Here is a 12,817-nt window from a genome sequence, read left to right on the forward strand (position 1 = left end):
GGTGTCAAATCCAGGGCCTTACATACTGAGGCAAATGTTGGGCTTGCGAACCACATCCCCTAGCCCTCGTGACTGCTTTTCTTGAGGGCTTTAAAATTTGTCTCATAAAAAAAAAAATGGATGGAATTGGAAGATACGAAATGAAGCGAGGTAACCCAGGCTCAGATAGACAGACAGACGCTGTTTGTTCCCCTCATATATGGATCCAGCTCCTGATTTTTATATAGGTATAGCTATGTGGGAGTGAGCGTGGGCGGACCTGGAAAGGGGCCATGGGAGTGGGGTGGCAGAAGCTTTAAAGGAGAAGGTACCAGGCAAACATGATACAAAACTGGGAAGGGGAAAAGAAGGGCCGGGGGCAGGGAGACGGGATGTGGGGGGAACCATCGGGAGCTAAGTATATATAAAAATGTCATGGAGAAATCTGTTATTCTGCATGCTACTAAAATTATTATTTAAAAAAAAAAAGAAATAGGGTTGCAGAGATAATCCAGCCTGTAACAGCATGAGAACGAGTCTGGTCCTTTGAACCCTGAGTGGAAAGACAAAACCAATTCCTAAAAGTTGTCTTCTGATCTCCAAATGCGTCCCGTGGTACATGGGCCTCCACTGCTCACAAGTACACACACACACACGTACACACACACACACACACACACACACACACACAGAGACACACAAACAGACACACACACATACAGACACACAAACAGACACACACACATACAGACACACAAACAGACACACACACATACAGACACACAAACAGACACACACACACACACACACATAAACACACGCGTGCATGCGCACACACACACACACACACAAATACATTTTTAAAAGATATTAAAATTTGCCTTACATGCTCACATTCTTTGGTAAAATGTGGTAACGCCCCCAAATGTCTATGGGATCAAAGTGGCATCTGCTAAGCCATGAACCTGCACTCGCCAAATCATCATCGGAAGGTAAGAGCACAGCCCACTCCACACCTACTTCCATGAGAGCACAGCCCACTCCACACCTCCTTCTATGAGAGCACAGCCCACTCCACACACACCTCCTTCCTTGGCTTTTGCCACACTGCCCTTCACCATCATATACACACATGGGAAAGGCAGCCTGTGACTGCCAGGAAGTGAGGGACTTCAGGCCAGCCTGCGGAGTGGCACACAGGGTGCTGGGCCCCTATGGTAGGGCAGAGGCAGAGGGCCATGGTGCTGAGGGGCCTGGGTGTCAGCGAGACCATGCTCCAGTGAGTTCTCACCTCCTCTCTGGAGGTGAGGGCTTAAAGAACCCTTCCTGGAGATTCTAGACCACACTCACTGACAAAGCCAGTGAGGGGACCTTCAAGCTTTAGGCCAGGCCCTCTTGTTCCGCAGCTGGGCATGTGTCCCCACCCTCCCCCACTTGCTGAGACAGCAGAAGCTCCACTTACCCTCATGCCCTCAAATCGTGACAAGGCCCTCAGGGGTCGAAGTGCACGCAGTGTCCTCAGGGACTTGATGGGACCCATCTCTGCAAAGCCTAAGGTGTTGGCCACCAGGCTGACCAGCGAGACCTACGGAGAAGGGGTCAGGATGAAAAGGCAGGGAAAGCTCCAGACACAGGCAGTAGGCTCTTGGTTCATCTAGATGGGCTGGCCACTTTTTCTTTACCAGCCCAGGAACTGCTAGACCAGTCTTCCTGGAGCCCTGAAGGCTCTCTAGGGAGCCAACTACATGTATGTCACAACCACTAACCCCATGACCTGGGATGTGTTGTTTTTGTTATACCCCATGTGGCTGAGTCAAGATGAAGCCTGGGCTTCTACATCCGACCTTTGAGTTGGTCCCCTTTTCTCCCTGAAACCTCTATTTTGGGGAAGGACGGGGAGCCCTGGGTTGCATACAAGCACCAGAGGGTTATGGGGCACTTCCCTTAAGTTGAACTTTGTAACAGTGACATCTTCTAAGGACCTAGGCAGGGTGGGTGACACTGGAGGACTCTCTGCTGCCCCCATCCTGTCTCCAGCACCCCCTTCTGTGGACCCTATTGTGCCAAAGGCCCGAGAGCTAATGCCTGTACTTCTCTGTCCTTTCGTGATCACAGTCTGGAAAAGGTCTGCTTCCTGGACCGCTGCCCTTTACCCTGGTGCTACGGGTGGGAAGGGCTGTGTATAGGAGCTGCGATCCTGGAGTTCTCTCCTAAGCAGGGAAGCAGTGTGAGTCAGGGTCCACCTCCCCGAGGGTGGGGCAAGTCTTCGTGGGTCTGTCTTGCGTTAGCCACCTGTGGCATCTCCTTCTAGCAGATGCTTCTACATCTGGACTTCGGATCCCACCCCATCCTTCCAGCTGTTCTGACTGCAGTTTCAAAACCATGCCACCTGCTCTGATGCCTGACCCATCGAGATTTCCTGTTGCCTTGCCTATAGAGAGTCCTCACCACCTCGGGCCAGGCTCACCTCCCCCTGGCTTACCACTTACAGCCTCCTAGGATAAACTGGCTTCTTAACAGAACCTTCACCTCAGGGCTGAGAGAACTGGGCCAGGCTGCACCCACCCCAGCCCACTGCCACACACTTGGTGTTCTCTGGGAATATAGAAAAAGGTTAGGCTGGTGGCCCAGGCACCTGGTTCTCTGTATATTCTGCCTCCCACTGGGTCTCCAAATGTAAAGACACTATGGTTGAAACTCTAGGTGGCTTCGGTTGGGTCGTGGCTCGGACTATTGGGGCTGAGTCTCTTCTCTGCAAACAAGTCACCTCTGCTGGAGTATAAACCCCAGTGCTAAGCCCAAGAACCACCAACAGATCCGTACTTTCTGGAAAGTGGCTGCAGATCCTGATGGCCACTCTTTCCTGCAGAGCCCATCCCAAAGATGCATACACACCTGGGCTCCTGAGCCCCGCTTCCTTCACTGAAAGTAGATTCAGGGATGCTCCTCACCTGAGCATTGTCCCTTCCCAGCTCTGTCTGCCCTCCCGACTTGACCTATTGGGGCTACACTCATGCTGCAGTCTCTGGAGTCCAGGAAAGGGGCTTCCCTTTGACTGAGTCTCTCAGTCCCCGTCGAGGGAGAGCTCAGAGTACATGCTCACTTCTCGCACTTGCCATCCTGGGACCCACCCTGGGCAGACAAGGTCCTCAGGGGTCAGATAGTCCACTTAGCCACGGTTCAATACAGAAATGTCTGTTCACCTCCTCCTTCTGGTCATCCTGACAGCATGTCTTGTTCCAGGATCCTGCCTGAACAGATCTCTGTTCTCTGTCTCCCACAGATCCTGCTCTGAGGTAGGCCTCTGCTCTCAGTTGCTCCCTTCCTCCCCGACTGGAGGTCTAAGTTTCAGATTCCAGTCTTCTTTCTGCTCACCTGCCCCACAACACAGCTAAGCACCCCCAATTCCACGTGGTGATTCTGCCTTGCTCCGGTCTGTCCATCCCTTGCACTGCCACGAGCCCCCACCCCTTGGGTTCCTTCCTGTGCCCACTCACGTCCACAATTAGGAAGTCCAGCCAGCACCAGGCATTGGTGAAGTACTTCTTGAAGCCGTAGGCCACCCACTTGAGTAGCATCTCCAACACAAAGACATAGGTGAACATCTTGTCTGCGTACTCGAGCAGAACCTTGATGGTCTTTCGCTCCTCCAGGTAGATGTCCTCGAAGGCCTGTGGGCAAGGCAGATGGGGACTGAGAGTCCAGATCACCGCCAAGCAGTTCACCCTGCAGGGGCACAATTCCCAGCAATGGCTACTGCTCAGGAGTGGGGAAACTGAGTCCAGACACCCGTGAAGGAGGTATGGCCCCTTTCACAGCTGTTATCTCCCCTCCTCCAATCATAGCTGGTCAGGAGGGTGTCCTCACTATAGGTGGCTAGTTGGGCAGTGTGTCCCCTCTGCACCAAAGAACAAGCATTAGTTCCAAGCTAGTGTGCTGTTACAGATGGCTTTCCTGGCTGGGCTTGGTGGTGCCGGGCCTGTAATCCCAACTGAGGCTGAGGCAGGGATACCACGAGGCCAGCCTTAGCTGGAGAGACACAGAGTGGGAGAGAAAGAGGAGAGAGAAAAGGGGGAGGAGAAAAGCTATCAAGGCTAGCTTGGGGAGCTTTGTGAGATCCTGCCTCAAAAATAAAAAGGAACAAATAAATAAATGCTGGCTTATAACTCGGTAGTCAGCCCTTTCTTAGCATGTGTTAAGCTCCTGGTTTGATTTCCATCACAGCAAAAATAAAAGTAAATCATGTGAATTAAATAAATAAATAAGATGTAGAAAACAGTTAATTAAGCTTTCCCAAACATGCCCATTTAAACCAGAGAGGGAAGAAGGCGCTCAGCTCACAGTGCGTACACCTCCTCTGGCTTCCCCTCCATTTTGAATTTACTCTACGTATCTTGTATATTTACCATTTTCCACGGGGAGTTATACTGGACCCCATTCTAAGAAACACTAAGGTCCCCTTAAAACAAACACAGGGACCACCTGTCCCAGCACAATAAAGATGAGAAAAGGTCCCCTCCCCCCTTCCTCATTCCTGCCTCCACCAGAGCATCCTCTTTGAGCCACTGGGGGAAGTGACTGGGGCTTCCGGCCGCCGCCCTTCCTCCTCTGCTCTACTCCTCTCCAGCCAGAGTGCTCTGAGGCTCTCTGTCTAGGCAACATGTCACCGGGGATCCTGAGGAGCTGCGTCCTTCTGTCACCCCTGGGCCCCTGTCTGACTTCAGGGCCTCTGCTGTGATCCAGGGATGAGTACTGTATGCAGTGCCTGGGGACACGCAGCTGAGGCCTCAGTATGGCTAATTGGGCCTGTGTGGGCAGCAAGGCAGTACAATCCAGGCCCTCAGATGGACTTGGGAACCTTTAAAATAAAAGGAGATTCATTGGTCTACTTATGTTTATGTCTTTATTTTTCCTGAAATTAAAGAAAATGTGCTTCTTATGAATTAAACAAGGTCTGGGGATATAGCTTAGTAAAAGGCATGCATAATGCTCTGGGTTGAAGCTCCAGAGCCCTACGTAAATTCACACACACACACACACACACACACACACACACACACACAGAGAGAGAGAGAGAGAGAGAGAGAGAGACAGAGAGAGAGAGAGAGAGAGAGAGAGAGAGAGAGAGAGAGAGAGAGAGATAAATTTCATAAACATACTGGAATGGGCGCTAACATTCAGATACCATTTGTGAGAACTTGTGTATGTGCATGTGTGCACACACATACACACAATGTGGTTTTAGAGGCTACATCAAACATTTGCCTTGAAATTACTTTAAAATTTTTCATCTTTTAATCATGTGTTTATGTGTATGTGCATGTAAGTGCAATGCCCACTGAGGCCAGAAGATGGCGTCAGATCTCTTGAAGCTGGAGTTATGGTTGTAAGACATGAGAACTGAACTTAGATCCTCTGTAAGACTAGTACAAAGCTAGGTGTAGCCCCAGAACTTGGGTTGGCTGAGACTGGAGGCTTGCCAAATGAACATGAGGCTACGTGGTGAGATCTGTCTCAAAAACCAGCTAACTGGACCCAGCAAAATGGCTCAGAAGGTATAGGCAACTGAGATTGTTGGGAGCTATGAGATAGAACTTCCTGTAAGTTCTCCATGGAATGTGTGCACTCAAACCAATGCAGTAAAATCTTAAAAATAATCCTTTAAAAAAACAAAAACAAAACCCTAACTAGCCAAATAAGAAAACCAAAGAAGTTACTTTTTCCATCAAAGTAATTTCCAGCAAAGGTTCTGAATCTTTGCACACTAACCTGAATACATTAATGCTCGTCAGTCTTTTCAGAGGTTGTATGTCTACCAGAGGCAACCTTGAAGCCAACAATGTGTCTATTTGTTGAGGGCACAGTTCTAGATTCCTGATGTTAGAACAAAGGGGTGGTCTGGGGACAGACTGTGAGCAGTGATCAGTTGGCACTCCATCCATGGAACACTCTATTCTAGTCTGCTGTGTACCTCTGAGTCTTGTTTGCCATGCTAAATGTGCATTTCCACATATTTAATATAGTGATATCCTTAGTTATAATATTCACTTAGTACAATCTTTGGTATTGTGTTAAGAAAGTCATCACCTGGGGGCTGGAGAGATGGTTCAGCGGTTAAGAGCACTGGCTGCGCTGCCAGAGGACCTGGGTTCTATTTCCAGCACCCACATGGTGTTACAACCGTCTGTACCCCCAGTTCCAGGAGATCTGACACCTGCTTCTGGCCTCCTCGGGCTCCAGGCACACACACGGTGCACATGCATGCACGCAGGCAAACAACCAAACACTGAAAAGAAACCCGTTTTAAAAAGTCCTCGCCTATCTGAAACCAGAAAACAGAATTCTCTCCTTTCCTCTCTTTTAAAGTTTGGTGGTCGATATTATGATTCCAAAAAAAAAAAATCTAATATATGTTTGGTAAAGAATAAATATGTATTTTAATAAAAATTTCTCCATGGTTTGTCAACTGCTCCAACATTTTATTAAAAAGTCCACATAAAATCCACTAATCAGAAGTCAATCTCACCGTGTGTGACATTTCTCTATTTACATAGATCTACTCCATGCCTTTCTGGTGTTAGTTTTTTTGTTCCTCTCGGTGCTGGGATGGAACCTAGGACCTGACCTGTTTCTAGACAAGTGGTTTATCTCAGAGCCACACCCCCAGCCCCTCTGCTGGTCCTCAGATGTTGTTTGTTCCCATGACCTTTATGGTTTGTTTGTTTTGTTTTGGGTAATTTTGAAGATAAATTTTAGTGATATTTTATCAAGTTCATTCAAAATCCTTATTAGAATGTAGTACTATTTCATTTTTTTTTTTTTAAAAAAGTGTTACTTTTATTTATTAGGGAGGTGGGGACATGGGCATGCCATAGCACTTGTGTTGAGGTCAGAGGACAACCATAGGGACCTGGTTGTCTTCTTCCACCATGTGGGCGAGGGGTGGGATGTAGTGGGGGGGGGAAGAGAGGGAGGGGGAGGGGGAGGGGGAGGGGAAGGGGAGAGGTGAAGGAGGGGTGGGGGAGGAGCAGCAACTTCGGTCCTCAGGCTTGGTGGCAAGCAGTTTTCCCTTACTGATCCCTCTTACCAGCTCTGAATTAACTGTGTGTCGACTACTCTAGAGCCTTGCTACCTCAGACCACAGTGTGGAATCTGTTTGTCTTTTTTTTTCTTTTCAAGCCTTGCAAGACTTTACACTTACTTAACAGAACTTCCTTACATTTGTGTTGTATCTGTTACCAGTATAATTTTTTTTTGGCGTCATTTTTAACAACAGGAAACCAGTAGAGAAGTCTTACATTTTCCATCCAGATAAAACAGTGTCAGCCCTAACAGCTCTCTGTGTCCTGTTTCACAGTTTGCCGTGGGGTTTGGGTTTGTTTTGTTTGTTTTTACTATGAGGAATTTCAAACTCCTTTCATCTTTTAACTTCAAAAGTCGATTTCAAAGGTTGTTTGTGTGAGCCGCGTGTGTGTGGCCTGTGTGACATGTGTGTGGAGGCCAGAGGACATGTTTATGGAGTGGCTCTCCTGTCTACCTTCCAGGAATTGAATTTAGGCCTCAGGGTTGCATGACAAATGTTTCATCAGCTGAGCCATCTCCTTGGCCCGTGGAGTATTTTAGTGGATTTAGTGGAATTAATCTTTTCCCTATGTGACTGTATTATCCACAAATAAATACTATTATTCAATTTTTTTCTTGCCATGTGGGGAAGTGAACTCAGAGCCTCTCTTGGTGCTTTATTACTGAGTTACAGCCTCAGCCCCCATCTGATTACTTTTTATTTCATGTGTATGCGTGTTTGTTTGCATGTGTGTCTATGGACTACATGCATACTTTGTACCCTCAGAGAGGACACGGGGTCTTCTGGAACTGGAGTTATAGATGGCTGACAGCTACCATATGAGTGCTGAGAATCAAACCCAGGCCCTCAGGAAGTGCAGCAAATGGTTAAGAGCCATCTCTCCAACCACCCCTTTAGACAATATTTTATTTTATTTTCATGTGTATGGGAGTTTTGCCTGCATGCATGTCTGTGCACCATATGCATGTAGTGCATGCAGAGGCCAGAAGAGGACGCTGGATCTCCTGGAACTGGAGCTGCCATGTAGGTGTTGGGAATTGAATTTAAATCTTCTGGAAGAGTAGCCAGAGTGAGCCATCTCTCCAGCCCCCTCTCTGGTCCTTTTATGATTGCTTTTTTTTTTTTTTTTTTTTTTTTAAAAAGTCTTCTGTGTGCATGCAATGTACACACGTATTTGGGTGTGTGCATGCTTGTGTGTGTGTGTGTGAGCAGTTCATGCATGTGGAGGTCAGTCAGACAACCCTGTGCCAATCCTCACCTTCCATCTTGTTTGAGACAGGGTTTCTAATTTGCTTTGTGTGCTGCAGGCTAGCTGGCCCAAGAGCTGCAAGGGTTCTCCTGTCTCTGCCTCACATCTTGCTAAGTTCTGGGATTATAGATATGTGCCAACACATCCAGCTTCACGTGAGTGGGAGGGATTCAAACACAGGTCCCGGCTCTAGTGTGGCAAGCTCAACCCCCGCCCCACCTCCACACCATCTCCTGGCTTGATTTTAAATTAATTCTTTCTTTCTTTCTTTCTTTCTTTCTTTCTTTCTTTCTTTCTTCTCTCTCTCTTTCTCCCTCTCCCCCTTCCTTCCTTCCTTCCTTCCTTCCTTCCTTCCTTCCTTCCTTCCTTCCTTCCTTCCTTTTTTTAAAAATTGAGACAGGGCCTTACTACCTTACTATGTAGCTCTGGCTGACCTAGAACTTGCTCTGTTGACCAGGCTGGCCCCAAACTCAGAGATCCACCTGCCTCTGCCTCCTGAGTTCTGGGATCAAAGGTGTGTACCACCATTCCTGGCCTCAACTCTTGCTTTTATATTCACTGATTTTTCTTTCACATACCTAATTAATCATCCTGGTAAGTACTTGAAGATTATCATTAGATAGTGATTAATAGCTAGAGAGCAGTTAAATGATTTTTCCATATTCTTAACTTTAATGAAAATGTTTCAAGTGATTTATCCCTAATGAGGGCAGAAGCTGAGTTTTTCAGTAAACTAGGGAAATGTTTTATTTCTTTTGTTGTTGGATTTTATTCCTTCAATTAAATAATTGTGTGTTATCTGTTTTCTACTCACAGAAATAAATTCTAGGACATATCAGCATTTTGACATCTTAAGAATATACATGTGATATACCTAATCTTTAAAATTTATTACTGGATCTCACTTGCATTTTACCAGATTCTCGCACCATTATTTCTGAGTATGTAGTCTGTGGTCTGAAAACCGGCATGTCTTTTCAGTGTTCTTGAAGGTTATGAAACCAGCTTTAGGGCTGGAGAGACGGCTCAGTGGTTAAGAGCACTGACTGCTCTTCCAGAGGTCCTGAGTTCAATTCCCAGCAACCACATGGTGGCTCACAACCATCTGTAATGGAGATCCGATGCCCTCTTCTGGTATGTCTGAAGACAGTGTACTCACATACATAAAATAAATAAATCTTAAAAAAAAAAACAGCTTTAGTTTTAACAGGTATATGTGCTTTACATTTTTTCAGACATTAGAATATTTTCAGGTTTTTCTTTTCCTTAAATATTTGTTTTTATTTTACATATAGAAGTGCTTTGCCTGCATGTATGTATGGACATCATGTGCGCAGTGCCCAAGGAGGCCAGCAGATGGCATCAGATCCTTCGAAACTGGAGTTACAGATCGTAGCGTGTGGTCATGTAGGTGCTGGGAACTGAACTTAGATTCTCTACCAGAGCAATGAGCACTGAGCAACTCTCCTCAGCCCTTCCTTCTCTGTCTCTCTCTCTTTCTCCTTCCCTCCCCGCTTCCCTTCCAGATTGTGTGTGTGTGTGTGTGTGTGTGTGTGTGTGTGTGTGTGTGTGTGTGTAAAGATGCCCATGAAGGCCAGAAAAAGGCATCGGATCTCTCTGGTGTCCCATGTGCTTGTGAGCTGTTCAATATGTGTGCTGGGAACCCAACCCTGGTCCTGTAAGGAGCACTACATGCTCTTAAGCACTGGGCCATCTCTCTGGCCTCCACGTTAGAATATTTTAGATAGCAATACAATTATTTTCTTCTCTCAGACTCTGATAGACTCCATCCTGGGAAACATAAGACATTAGGTTAGCTACTTTTTTTTTAAATCCTATTTTCAAGGGATTAGCTATAGAATTTTATGCCAATTGGCTCTTTACTTTCCAATTCATTGATTTAATATTTTTATTTTATTAACCACATCCTTGGTGTGCTCAAGATTGTCTTGTCCTTACATCTATAATTTTTAAACAATTTTATTAATTGACTGACAATTTAGTGGGAGAAGGGTTGGTGAGTGTGCATGCCCTGGAGGTCACGTGGCTTGTGTGGAGGTCACCTGGTGTGTCTAAAGGTCACCTGGCGTGTGTGGAGGTCAGACAGCAATTCTGTAGAGTTGTTTCTCTTCTCCCATCTTTACATGGGTTTGAGGGAAGGAACTCAGGTTGCCAGGTTTGTGTGGCAAAGACTTATCTGCTGAGCTAGTGGACCCTCTATTTCTAATTCCTTCAGTCAAACAATCTACTGGTCACACAAAACGTCTTAAAAAAAAAACCTTGCCAATAGGATTCAGCAACAGATTTAAGGTAATATATCATACATGTATCCTAAAACATCAGAACAGTGCCACATCAGGAAATCGATTTATGTGAACAAAAAAGATTTTTAAAACATATAATTATCTCAACGGTTGTGAAAATACTTGCAAAACAAATCTGATAAAAAATAAAAAAATGCTTAAATCTGTTCTTTTCATTTATTGATAAAAATGTTTCCCTATGAATTTCCCTCTGATTATAGCACTGACTTCACCACACACACTGGTCTCAGTGTGCTCTGTCCAAGCTTTCCCCAGTCAGCTTTTTCTGTCTGTCTGTCTGTCTGTCTGTCTGTCTGTGTATATGTATGTGTGTGTGGTGTATACATATGTATGGACATACAATCGTATATATGTGTGTATGTATGTATATGTGTATGTATGCGTGTGTGTATACATATGTATGTACATATGTTCGTATGTATGTGTATACATACGTATGTACATACATTCATATGTATGTGTGTATGTACATATATGTGTATATATGTGTATGTATGTGTGTATACATATGTACATACATTCATATGTATGTGTGTGTATGTACATATGTATGTATGTATGTATGTATCTGTCTGTCTGTCTGTCTATTAATCTATCTCTGTGCTAGGGATCGAAGTGAAGCTTGCATAGTATAGGCAAATGCATCCCTGGCCTCTGGTTTGGTATTTATAGCAGCTTCTTTATCTGTAGACTTGTCTTTAACAGTGGTGCTCATTTCCCAGGGCTTGTGTGATAATTAGCTGAAATTAATATTTATGAAATATTTAAAACAGTATGCAGTTCTACTTAAGTGTTAATTATTTACTTTTTTTTCTTTAACGTCTTTTACTGTCTTACTCTTTCTACTTGATTTGTCATGAACCCACCACAGGAAAGCTTCAGTGCCAGAGCACTTGGTTGCTTGTTTTTTCTGTTTTTCCTCCAGTTTTTTTTTTTTTTTTTTTTTTTTTTTTTTTTTTTTACTTTAGGTTTAAATGCTATGCAATCCCAAGTAATAATCATAATATATTTTAATTTTTAAAAAAATTAATATATTTATTTTTATGCATACAGATATTTTACCTGAGGGTGTCTGTGTAACACGTGTCTGTCTGGTGCACACGGAGGCCAGAAGAGGGCAACTGTCCCCTGAGACTGGAGTTACAGGCACTTGGGTGTAGGGAATCTAACCCAGGGCTTCTGAAAGAGCAGCCAGTGCTCTTAACTGCTGAGCCTTCTCTTTTGCTCCAATATTGCATTTGTAGATGCATTTTACTTTTAATTACATATATATGGGGGGGTATATGCATGTGGACCCAGGTATTCATAAATGCTAGAGCTGTTGAGTCCTCTGGAGCTAGAGTTTGGCAGCTGTGAGCCACGCCATGTTTGTGGGGACATGGACACCCTCTGGAAGAGCAGTGTGCGCTCTTAACTGCTGGGCCATCTTTCCAGCCCCAATAGTGGTACTTTAATTGTAGGTTGGGACCTTCACTGTCATATCTCTAACTTTTTACCTTGAATTAAACACTGTTTAATATTAATACACCAACGAAAATGCCCTGACTTCTGTTGGCATGTCTGTTAATGGGAGAGAAAATAATTGGTTCTGAGAGAAGAAAATAATTCCGTTGTTAGTTAAAATATTTTAATGAGAGAATTCCAAGCACAATCTGCTTTTGTAGAGGACTAGGGTTTGGTTTCTAGCAGCCACACTGGGCAGTGTCACAACCATATGTGACTCCTGGAGGCTCTGACAACCCCTTCTGGCCTCCACTGGCTCCTGCACACATGTGCATAGATAGACACAGATACACACAGAGAGATACACAGACATATATGTACACATGCATATACACAAGACATACACACCACACACATAGACACAGGCTCGCGCACACAGACAGACAGACAGACACACAGACAGACAGACAGACACACACACACACACGCACACACACACACGCACACACAGAGACACATAGAATCTTCATTGTTAAATTGACCTAATCTAAATTTACCGTAAAACTCCCCTGGCCACATCTGTATGTTTTCAGACTGGATTAACTGGATTATCTGTTTACTCTTAAATGAATGGTGTTATTCCCATAGGTTAGGGAGGGGAAAGGGGGGAAGAAAAGGCAAGATGAGGGCCAAAAGCCACCTCTCTCTGCTTCTGGATCAGCCCAGATGTGAGTAGCA

General features: G+C 45.1%; 1 protein-coding gene across 8 annotated transcripts in view; it reads right to left on the reverse strand.

Annotated features, from left to right (window-relative positions):
• Positions 1–12,817, reverse strand: part of Scn5a (sodium voltage-gated channel alpha subunit 5) — a 97,925-nt gene that overhangs the window by 14,649 nt on the left and 70,459 nt on the right. For all 8 annotated transcript variants that reach the window (XM_034524981.2, XM_076917901.1, XM_076917897.1 and 5 more), the window contains 2 exons: positions 3,477–3,650; positions 1,442–1,564 (listed from right to left, as the gene is read on the reverse strand). In XM_034524981.2, coding sequence (XP_034380872.1) covers positions 1,442–1,564; positions 3,477–3,650 — 297 coding nt within the window. The remainder of the gene's footprint in view (positions 1–1,441; positions 1,565–3,476; positions 3,651–12,817) is intronic.

This window comes from Arvicanthis niloticus, chromosome 21 (assembly GCF_011762505.2).
Source record: "Arvicanthis niloticus isolate mArvNil1 chromosome 21, mArvNil1.pat.X, whole genome shotgun sequence".
In the NCBI taxonomy this organism is placed as follows: Eukaryota; Metazoa; Chordata; class Mammalia; order Rodentia; family Muridae; genus Arvicanthis; species Arvicanthis niloticus.